Source organism: Pimephales promelas, chromosome 14 (genome assembly GCF_988280905.1).
Source record: "Pimephales promelas chromosome 14, fPimPro1.hap1.1, whole genome shotgun sequence".
In the NCBI taxonomy this organism is placed as follows: domain Eukaryota; kingdom Metazoa; phylum Chordata; class Actinopteri; order Cypriniformes; family Leuciscidae; genus Pimephales; species Pimephales promelas.
Window position 1 is genome coordinate 987,072 of NC_142782.1, and position 12,158 is coordinate 999,229.

At 39.7% G+C, this 12,158-nt stretch overlaps 1 protein-coding gene across 8 annotated transcripts in view; it reads right to left on the bottom strand.

The window, feature by feature from the left end:
• LOC120481257 (serine/threonine-protein kinase WNK2) overlaps positions 1-12,158 on the bottom strand; it is a 60,970-nt gene that overhangs the window by 40,526 nt on the left and 8,286 nt on the right. For all 8 annotated transcript variants that reach the window (XM_039674803.2, XM_089119209.1, XM_039674807.2 and 5 more), the window contains exons 3-7: positions 8,353-8,525; positions 7,802-8,022; positions 3,558-3,715; positions 2,484-2,572; positions 1,358-1,577 (exon numbers count right to left, since the gene is read on the bottom strand). In XM_039674803.2, the coding sequence (XP_039530737.2) occupies positions 1,358-1,577; positions 2,484-2,572; positions 3,558-3,715; positions 7,802-8,022; positions 8,353-8,525 (861 nt within the window). The remainder of the gene's footprint in view (positions 1-1,357; positions 1,578-2,483; positions 2,573-3,557; positions 3,716-7,801; positions 8,023-8,352; positions 8,526-12,158) is intronic.

Genomic DNA, 12,158 nt, shown 5'->3' on the forward strand with positions numbered 1-12,158 from the left:
CGGGTCCAGGAGGCCGTAAGACCACGGTTTAATATATATAACGTGCACAAGCGGCTTCGGCGGCTCTGCATGAGCGTATCTAGTGTGAAGATCTCAAACAGGTTTGGTCGTAACTCAAGCAGGGGATTTAGAGATCCTCAGAAAGCGAGGGCAGCTGTTATGATTCTCAAACTCAGGACCAGATCAAATCTAAGCAGGAAAACAGCATCGCAGGCGGAGGTTACTAAGGGACAGAACGGGGTTTGTTAAGGGAATAAACATCCACCTCTCCAATGGAAAAATCCAAACATTATTCCATTTCAAAATCCAGTTGTGTTTCATAATGGAGGCGTCACATATCTCTAGATCAGCAGAGACGATAGAAACAGGAAGACATCAGATTTCATGAACCATGAAACTTATTGGCTGTTTTTGTGGCGTTCACACACAGGTAAATCTGGGTGAAAGGTTATTTTCTAATGAACAGTTCTGGCTCAGAATAAACACACCTGAAGGTTGAAGATATCCATTCTTCAGTCTTTGAGTCAGTGCTGTTTTCAGCTGATGCGAGAGCTTAACTTCACTATACTTTTGATATGAAACAAAACTTTCAAATTCTGTCACCGAATTGAGTCCATAAATGTGTGTTTGTGTGTGTGACAGATGAACCGATCATCTCTTCCTCTTAATTACTAGTTACAGCAGCAAATAAACAATGTTGAACGATGCAAAACAGCTTCCTGATATCAGTCATGTCTCATATAATCCATCAATGTCATGTGACGCCACACGGTCCTGTCCTGTTGCTTTAGTTTTGTTCTTGATGTTGAAATGCGGTTTTATATTATTGTGTTGCTGTATGTGACTGAGATCTTGAAAGGTGCAAAATAGATAAAAAAGGATATGTATGCATTATATTAAATCATTATATTTTTACTTACAAGGCGTTTATTCAAACATAGATTAAATATAGAAGAACCGGTCATGACAGCCACTGTTCATTTATGAATGTTTACGAATTAGAGTACAAACATGTCATTAAATGTTTGTATGCAAATCATTTGTTAATATTAAGCTGTAATATTACAGTAGTGTACCAACTGACAGGGTTCCCAAAATGGATCATTAGGAGAGATTGGCATGTTCTGTACCTGATATACGTCCAAATCGAATCAGAATTGAATCGCAATCTGGTGAATCGGACTCGAATCGAATCATGAGTGAATATTGATATTAATATATGAGGAAGCTGAATTCAGATCTGTGTCGCCCACATTAGCATGACGCACATCTGCAGTGATCTCTGATATCTTCCAGCGGACGAGCCGCGGCTAACGCTGGTGAAGTCAGTGAAACACACACACACACACACACACACCATCTCCTGTGCCACGGCTTCAGGAACCTCCTTCTCCAGATCGAAGCTGAACTCGATGGCTCCTCCGTCCCTGTACTTGCCCTTCAGCCGGCGAGGATCCTCCACCCACAGCTTCAGCGCGATGGACACCTTCACCCCGTCGTCTTCCTCCGCCAGCTCCACCCGCACACCCGTGTCCTCGGCGAAGAACGCGTGGTTCAACAGGTCCTTGATGGTGTAGCTGTGGACAGAGAGACGCTTACCGGACGCACATGTGCTGGACACAGGGAAAACTGTGCTGAACTCTACTTCTGCAAATTAGAGAGTCAACTGGATAAATAATGCGGCTATAATTGTGTGGGTGTGTTGGGATGGATGTCAGAGTGTGGTTTGTGAGAATGTAATAAAAAAGAGTGTGCTTGTAATAAATGAGAGATAATGATGACTAGAGGACTAGGAGAGTTAACCCTTGTGCATCAATTAAAAACAAGTTACACACAGGTCCATAGAGGACACAAGTGACCGTCCGTGTCAAAAAACTGTCAGAATTATTTGAAGCTTGGGAGCTTAATAAAAAAATAAAATAAAAAATAAAAATCAACAAGTAAAACCAAAAAAAGTTTGTGAAAATGATTTATGAACACTATTTTATATAAAATACATATATTATAAAACACATTGAACTCTAAAACACACACACACACACACACACACACACACTTAATTTATCCAATTGGCTCTATAATATGCAATAGAATTTGTTTTATTGGCCAAACCTGAGAAAATGTACTGATCTTTTTTCTTCTTTTTTACAATTTTTCATTTTGAAGTCTTGCCAACAGAATGAAACAGCTTATTAATAAAGATTGCAACATTTTACAGTTAAATGGCCCAGCAATAAAAAAATTGCGGTTTTAATGGGTTTCAATGCGGACAAATTGTCCAAAAGGTGCTGAGAGGAGCTATTCTGTGAATCTAATGCCAAATACATTTATTTTAAAGGAAATGAAAGTGAAAATGTATGCAGTTGGCATTAACACATGTAGGCAAAATGATCAAAAAACAAAACGGAGAAGACAAAAATGTCCAGAAGGGTTAAACGACTGTATATATTGTACAGCGAGTCCAGAAGGCGTCAGTAACTCACCGCTCCTCCTTCTTCTGACAGATACACTCGCCGATGATCTCCTTCACCTCAGGGTCCATCACCTTGTTATAGCTGGCAGGCTTCACTCCCTGAGACACACATAAGAGCCGTTACTGTAGGACACAATCACACGTGTGTGTGTGTGAGGAACAGACCCAAACTCGTGCTGCTATTGGCTGATAATCTCCACTGAACTGATTCCACAGCTGATCTGTGAACCGCACTGTCGCTCAGGTTATCACTTCACTGCGTTTCAGGGCATAACAATTACATTTCAGTCACAAAAAGCTATCTTTCAACTTAGAAAAGTGCACAAATTATTTTTACTTTGATATTTTGGTGGGATTATGAATTATGAATTATGAATTATCACTGTATGAAAAAAACATTATTTTGCGCTCAATAGAAAAACAAACACCAGACAGGTATAAAAGTGAACGAGGGTGAGAAAATGACTGAGAATTTACTATTATTTGTATTATAAGTATTATTTTACTTATTAATTGTCATTAAAACAAAAAGTAAAAAACAAAGACATATATACGCAAATACATGTGTTCTTGTTTTAACCATCAACCCACTTCATTTTTTATCAGTTTTTCAGTCTTAATATCTGAAGTAATTTTTCTTCTCCAGTAAATGCATCTTGATTTAAGAATGTTTGGATATTTATACCGGATTTTTTACTTTATTTCAGTTATTAACCAACTTTGCATGTGTGTATGACACCACAAAAGACTGTCATAGGATCATGTCCTGAATAATTAACTTATGTAATGCCAAAACAAATTTTATTTCATAAGAAGTTTTTTAATTAAACAAATGTTACCAGTGATCAACATCTCAGTAAGTGACATAAATTTTTGTATTTTTTGGGATGGGTTCCTTTGCCATATTAGTAAACCACTTTTTTTTAGGCCTACCGAGACGGATATCAGCAGCAGCGTGACCAGGCTCTGTGTAGAAACATTAGTATCACTAATAATTAGAAACACTAATATCAATCAGAGTCACAGTATTCTTCATCAGTGAAAGGAAATGATTGCTCTAGTGTTGAAGTGCAGCGTGACTTACACTGGTGACTTTGCGGTAGATCTGCGCGGCGTTCTGGCACTCGGAGTACGGGTATTCAGACGTGGCCATCTCCAGCATGCACATGCCGAACGCATAGACGTCCACGGCCTCGTCGTAATGCTCCTCGTACATCTCCGGGGCCATGAACTCCGGCGTACCTGCCAAAGCAAACTATGAAATCATCTTCTGATTCACAGAGAACAGACACCATCTTATAATAGCACTAAATAGAAACAAACACCGTCTTATAACAGCACTCAATAGAAACAAACACCGTCTTATAATAGCACTCAATAGAAACAAACACCATCTTATAATAGCACTCAATAGAAACAAACACCATCTTATAACAGCACTCAATAGAAACAAACACAATCTTATAATAGCACTCAATAGAAACAAACACCGTCTTATAATAGCACTCAATAGAAACAAACACCGTCTTATAATAGCACTCAATAGAAACAAACACCATCTTATAACAGCACTCAATAGAAACAAACACCATCTTATAACATCACTCAATAGAAACAAACACCATCTTATAACAGCACTCAATAGAAACAAACACCATCTTATAATAGCACTCAATAGAAACAAACACCATCTTATAACAGCACTCAATAGAAACAAACACCGTCTTATAATAGCACTCAATAGAAACAAACACCGTCTTATAACAGCACTCAATAGAAACAAACACCATCTTATAACAGCACTCAATAGAAACAAACACCATCTTATAACAGCACTCAATAGAAACAAACACCATCTTATAATAGCACTCAATAGAAACAAACACCGTCTTATAATAGCACTCAATAGAAACAAACACCGTCTTATAATAGCACTCAATAGAAACAAACACCATCTTATAACAGCACTCAATAGAAACAAACACCGTCTTATAATAGCACTCAATAGAAACAAACACCATCTTATAACAGCACTCAATAGAAACAAACACCGTCTTATAACAGCACTCAATAGAAACAAACACCGTCTTATAATAGCACTCAATAGAAACAAACACCATCTTATAATAGCACTCAATAGAAACAAACACCATCTTATAATAGCACTCAATAGAAACAAACACAATCTTATAATAGCACTCAATAGAAACAAACACCGTCTTATAATAGCACTCAATAGAAACAAACACCGTCTTATAATAGCACTCAATAGAAACAAACACCATCTTATAACAGCACTCAATAGAAACAAACACCATCTTATAACATCACTCAATAGAAACAAACACCATCTTATAACAGCACTCAATAGAAACAAACACCATCTTATAATAGCACTCAATAGAAACAAACACAATCTTATAATAGCACTCAATAGAAACAAACACCGTCTTATAATAGCACTCAATAGAAACAAACACCGTCTTATAATAGCACTCAATAGAAACAAACACCATCTTATAACAGCACTCAATAGAAACAAACACCATCTTATAACATCACTCAATAGAAACAAACACCATCTTATAACAGCACTCAATAGAAACAAACACCATCTTATAATAGCACTCAATAGAAACAAACACCATCTTATAACAGCACTCAATAGAAACAAACACCGTCTTATAATAACACTCAATAGAAACAAACACCGTCTTATAACAGCACTCAATAGAAACAAACACCATCTTATAACAGCACTCAATAGAAACAAACACCATCTTATAACAGCACTCAATAGAAACAAACACCATCTTATAACAGCACTCAATAGAAACAAACACCGTCTTATAACAGCACTCAATAGAAACAAACACCGTCTTATAATAGCACTCAATAGAAACAAACACCATCTTATAATAGCACTCAATAGAAACAAACACCATCTTATAATAGCACTCAATAGAAACAAACACAATCTTATAATAGCACTCAATAGAAACAAACACCGTCTTATAATAGCACTCAATAGAAACAAACACCGTCTTATAATAGCACTCAATAGAAACAAACACCATCTTATAACAGCACTCAATAGAAACAAACACCATCTTATAACATCACTCAATAGAAACAAACACCATCTTATAACAGCACTCAATAGAAACAAACACCATCTTATAATAGCACTCAATAGAAACAAACACAATCTTATAATAGCACTCAATAGAAACAAACACCGTCTTATAATAGCACTCAATAGAAACAAACACCGTCTTATAATAGCACTCAATAGAAACAAACACCATCTTATAACAGCACTCAATAGAAACAAACACCATCTTATAACATCACTCAATAGAAACAAACACCATCTTATAACAGCACTCAATAGAAACAAACACCATCTTATAATAGCACTCAATAGAAACAAACACCATCTTATAACAGCACTCAATAGAAACAAACACCGTCTTATAATAACACTCAATAGAAACAAACACCGTCTTATAACAGCACTCAATAGAAACAAACACCATCTTATAACAGCACTCAATAGAAACAAACACCATCTTATAACAGCACTCAATAGAAACAAACACAATCTTATAATAGCACTCAATAGAAACAAACACCGTCTTATAATAGCACTCAATAGAAACAAACACCGTCTTATAATAGCACTCAATAGAAACAAACACCATCTTATAACAGCACTCAATAGAAACAAACACCATCTTATAACATCACTCAATAGAAACAAACACCATCTTATAACAGCACTCAATAGAAACAAACACCATCTTATAATAGCACTCAATAGAAACAAACACCATCTTATAACATCACTCAATAGAAACAAACACCATCTTATAACATCACTCAATAGAAACAAACACCATCTTATAACAGCACTCAATAGAAACAAACACCGTCTTATAACAGCACTCAATAGAAACAAACACCGTCTTATAACAGCACTCAATAGAAACAAAAACAATCTTATAATAGCACTAAATAGAAACAAACACCATCTTATAATAGCACTCAATAGAAACAAACACCATCTTATAACATCACTCAATAGAAACAAACACCATCTTATAATAGCACTCAATAGAAACAAAAACCATCTTATAACATCACTCAATAGAAACAAACACCATCTTATAATAGCACTCAATAGAAACAAACACCATCTTATAATAGCACTCAATAGAAACAAACACCATCTTATAACAGCACTCAATAGAAACAAACACCATCTTATAACATCACTCAATAGAAACAAACACCATCTTATAACAGCACTCAATAGAAACAAACACCATCTTATAATAGCACTAAATAGAAACAAACACCATCTTATAACATCACTCAATAGAAACAAACACCATCTTATAACAGCACTCAATAGAAACAAACACCATCTTATAATAGCACTAAATAGAAACAAACACCATCTTATAACAGCACTCAATAGAAACAAACACCATCTTATAACAGCACTCAATAGAAACAAACACCATCTTATAACATCACTCAATAGAAACAAACACCATCTTATAACAGCACTCAATAGAAACAAACACCATCTTATAACAGCACTCAATAGAAACAAACACCATCTTATAACATCACTCAATAGAAACAAACACCATCTTATAACAGCACTCAATAGAAACAAACACCGTCTTATAACAGCACTCAATAGAAACAAACACCATCTTATAACATCACTCAATAGAAACAAACACCATCTTATAACAGCACTCAATAGAAACAAACACCGTCTTATAACAGCACTCAATAGAAACAAACACCATCTTATAACATCACTCAATAGAAACAAACACCATCTTATAACAGCACTCAATAGAAACAAACACCATCTTATAACATCACTCAATAGAAACAAACACCGTCTTATAACAGCACTCAATAGAAACAAACACCATCTTATAACATCACTCAATAGAAACAAACACCATCTTATAACAGCACTCAATAGAAACAAAAACCATCTTATAAACGCACTCAATAGAAACAAACACCATCTTATAATAGCACTCAATAGAAACAAACAAAATCTTATAACAGCACTCAATAGAAACAAACACCATCTTATAAACGCACTCAATAGAAACAAACACCATCTTATAATAGCACTCAATAGAAACAAACAAAATCTTATAACATCACTCAATAGAAAAACACAATCTTATAACAGCACTCAATAGAAACAAACACCATCTTATAATAAATTAATAATTAATAAAAACACTGGATAAGCATCCAAAACACTGGATATGAAGGACAGCATCTCACCGATCACACTCTTGGCGAAGGAGGCTCTTTTGAGCGTGGCCAGACCCAGATCGCCGATCTTGACGCTGCCCGTGGGGCCCGTGATGAAGATGTTGTCACACTTCAGGTCCCGGTGGATGATGGGAGGAGTGCGCGTGTGCAGGAAATGCAGACCTTTGAGGATCTGACGGCACCAGCTGCGCAAAACCTTGGGTTTCATCACCTTAAAGCGCTTCAGGTACCTGGAGAACATAATGAGATACTGATAAACCAGCATTACTTGTATTGTAATCATCACACCACTGCTTAACATGTACGTTTAGCTGAATACATGACATTAAACACACTATATCTGCATATCACTGTCATATGGACGTTATATGACACACTTATCTCTGAGAACAGAATACTTATTTAACCGTTACATTGAAAACAAGCCTTTTCTGTAAAGCTGCTTTCACTGGCCAGACCCAAATAAGACAAAAGAGCATCTTAAAAAACACTGTAAAACTTCCTTTAAAATACACAGATTGGGAATCAAGTGTGGTAGTGTTTTGTGTAACTCTCCTCACGTTTTGAGCGTTCCTGACGTCATGAGCTCTGTGACCAGAACGATGCACTTCTTGCCCTTCAGCGGACACTCCCAGAAGTCATAGAAGCGCACGATATTCGGGTGCTGGAGACCCTTCAACATCTCGGCCTCTTCTTTAAAGCGCTGCCGCTCCGCCTTCGACAGCTTGCGGTCCTGAAACACACACATCAAATTTTTATTTTAATTAAACTGCATGCAAACATACTTTATCACTAGAAAATTTAAAATAACTAGTTAAACATGAACATATTATGCACTATTTTAAGACATTTACCCTTATCTAGAAGCTTTTTGCTGTAATGGTTCTTTAAAATTGAGTCTAGAACCGTATAGTTCTGTATAGAACCCACTGAACCTAGAAGTGGAATGAGAACACAGATACTGTATATAAACATGAAACATCAAACCGAAGAGAAAGCTCATCCTCCATCATACAGTAAGTGTGATATTAAATCACACTCACTCACACACACACACACACACACACGAAGATGAACGTGTGAAGGTGTTCAAGAAACTATGTGTGTCTGAGTGTGTCGTGTTGAAGAGAGAGTTTGAGTGTGTGTGTGTGTGTGTGTGTGTGTGTGTGTGTGAGAGGTTTTGCAGTGTGTGTGTGAGTGTGTGTCTGTGTGTGTGAGGTTTTTCCGTGTGTGTGTGTGTGTGTGTGTGTGAGTCAGTGAGAGCCTGTGAGAGGTTTTTCCGTTTGTGTGTGTGTGTGCGTCTGTGAGAGGTTTTTCTGTGTGTGTGTGTGTGTGTGTGTGTGTGTGTGTGGTTGTTCCAGCTCCAGCAGCCTCTCATGAACAATGCAGTGTTTCAGGGAGTGTTTGAGTTTCTACATGCAGCAGATCACGGTGTTAGTCGGGGCCAGTTCTCGGTGTTAGTCGGGGCTAGTTCACGGTGTTAGTCGGGGCCAGTTCTCGGTGTTAGTCAGGGCTAGTTCACGGTGTTAGTCAGGGCCAGTTCTCGTGTTAGTCGGGGCCAGTTCTCGTGTTAGTCGGGGCTAGTTCTCGGTGTTAGTCGGGGCTAGTTCTCGGTGTTAGTCGGGGCTAGTTCTCGGTGTTAGTCAGGGCCAGTTCTCGGTGTTAGTCAGGGCTAGTTCTCGGTGTTAGTCAGGGCTAGTTCTCGGTGTTAGTCGGGGCTAGTTCTCGGTGTTAGTCAGGGCTAGTTCTCGGTGTTAGTCGGGGCTAGTTCTCGGTGTTAGTCAGGGCCAGTTCTCGGTGTTAGTCAGGGCTAGTTCTCGGTGTTAGTCAGGGCTAGTTCTCGGTGTTAGTCGGGGCTAGTTCTCGGTGTTAGTCGGAGCTAGTTCTCGGTGTTAGTCGGGGCTAGTTCTCGGTGTTAGTCAGGGCCAGTTCTCTGTGTTAGTCAGGGCCAGTTCTCGTGTTAGTCAGGGCCAGTTCTCTGTTTTAGTCAGGGCTAGTTCTCGGTGTTAGTCAGGGCCAGTTCTCTGTGTTAGTCAGGGCTAGTTCTCGTGTTAGTCAGGGCTAGTTCTCTGTTTTAGTCAGGGCTAGTTCTCGGTGTTAGTCAGGGCCAGTTCTCTGTGTTAGTCAGGGCTAGTTCTCGTGTTAGTCAGGGCTAGTTCTCTGTGTTAGTCAGGGCTAGTTCTCTGTTTTAGTCAGGGCTAGTTCTCGGTGTTAGTCAGGGCCAGTTCTCTGTGTTAGTCAGGGCTAGTTCTCTGTGTTAGTCAGGGCCAGTTCTCGTGTTAGTCAGGGCCAGTTCTCTGTTTTAGTCAGGGCCAGTTCTCGTGTTAGTCAGGGCCAGTTCTCTGTTTTAGTCAGGGCCAGTTCTCGTGTTAGTCAGGGCCAGTTCTCTGTTTTAGTCAGGGCTAGTTCTCGGTGTTAGTCAGGGCCAGTTCTCTGTGTTAGTCAGGGCTAGTTCTCTGTGTTAGTCAGGGCCAGTTCTCGTGTTAGTCAGGGCTAGTTCTCTGTTTTAGTCAGGGCCAGTTCTCGTGTTAGTCAGGGCCAGTTCTCTGTTTTAGTCAGGGCCAGTTCTCTGTGTTAGTCAGGGCCAGTTCTCTGTTTTAGTCAGGGCCAGTTCTCGTGTTAGTCAGGGCCAGTTCTCTGTGTTAGTCAGGGCCAGTTCTCTGTGTTAGTCAGGGCCAGTTCTCTGTGTTAGTCAGGGCCAGTTCTCGTGTTAGTCAGGGCCAGTTCTCTGTTTTAGTCAGGGCTAGTTCTCGGTGTTAGTCAGGGCCAGTTCTCTGTGTTAGTCAGGGCTAGTTCTCGTGTTAGTCAGGGCTAGTTCTCTGTTTTAGTCAGGGCTAGTTCTCGGTGTTAGTCAGGGCCAGTTCTCTGTGTTAGTCAGGGCTAGTTCTCGTGTTAGTCAGGGCTAGTTCTCTGTGTTAGTCAGGGCTAGTTCTCTGTTTTAGTCAGGGCTAGTTCTCGGTGTTAGTCAGGGCCAGTTCTCTGTGTTAGTCAGGGCTAGTTCTCTGTGTTAGTCAGGGCCAGTTCTCGTGTTAGTCAGGGCCAGTTCTCTGTTTTAGTCAGGGCCAGTTCTCGTGTTAGTCAGGGCCAGTTCTCTGTTTTAGTCAGGGCCAGTTCTCGTGTTAGTCAGGGCCAGTTCTCTGTTTTAGTCAGGGCTAGTTCTCGGTGTTAGTCAGGGCCAGTTCTCTGTGTTAGTCAGGGCTAGTTCTCTGTGTTAGTCAGGGCCAGTTCTCGTGTTAGTCAGGGCTAGTTCTCTGTTTTAGTCAGGGCCAGTTCTCGTGTTAGTCAGGGCCAGTTCTCTGTTTTAGTCAGGGCCAGTTCTCTGTGTTAGTCAGGGCCAGTTCTCTGTTTTAGTCAGGGCCAGTTCTCGTGTTAGTCAGGGCCAGTTCTCTGTGTTAGTCAGGGCCAGTTCTCTGTGTTAGTCAGGGCCAGTTCTCTGTTTTAGTCAGGGCCAGTTCTCGTGTTAGTCAGGGCCAGTTCTCTGTTTTAGTCAGGGCCAGTTCTCGTGTTAGTCAGGGCCAGTTCTCTGTTTTAGTCAGGGCCAGTTCTCGTGTTAGTCAGGGCCAGTTCTCTGTTTTAGTCAGGGCCAGTTCTCGTGTTAGTCAGGGCCAGTTCTCTGTTTTAGTCAGGGCCAGTTCTTGTGTTAGTCAGGGCCAGTTCTCGGTGTTAGTCAGGGCCAGTTCTCTGTGTTAGTCAGGGCTAGTTCTCGGTGTTAGTCAGGGCCAGTTCTCGGTGTTAGTCAGGGCTAGTTCTCGTGTTAGTCAGGGCTAGTTCTCTGTGTTAGTCAGGGCTAGTTGTCGGTGTTAGTCAGGCTAGGTCTCTGCGTTAGTCAGGGCTAGTTCTCGGTGTTAGTCAGGGCTAGTTCTCGGTGTTAGTCAGGGCTAGTTCTCGGTGTTAGTCAGGGCTAGTTCTCGCTGTTAGTCAGGGCTAGTTCTAGGTCAACATTCAGATCTGAGTCCTGATCCAGAGAGCCGGCGTCATGAGTAGATCTAAAACTGCTTCACTAACAGTCTTTCAACATCTCACTATCATTATATCTGTCTTACAATCACTCAGATGATCACAGGAGTGCTGGAGAAAGATTATAGATCAGATATAAACACTGATAAAATAGAGCTAATCAGCTTTTGAAAGTAACTTGAGGCTTCACATAAAGATTGTATTACATCGTTACTCCAGTAGGGGGAGACAAGAGACTTAAAATATCTGCTTGTCATTGAATCTAATTCATAAAGTTTGTTGACGCACTGATTTATCCAGTAATGAAACAAGTGAAGACTTTATGAGCGAGTCGTTGAATCATTCACTCAAACTGATTTTTTTATATTCATATTAAGCAATTAACATTTTGTCAGACTCAGGACCTCTA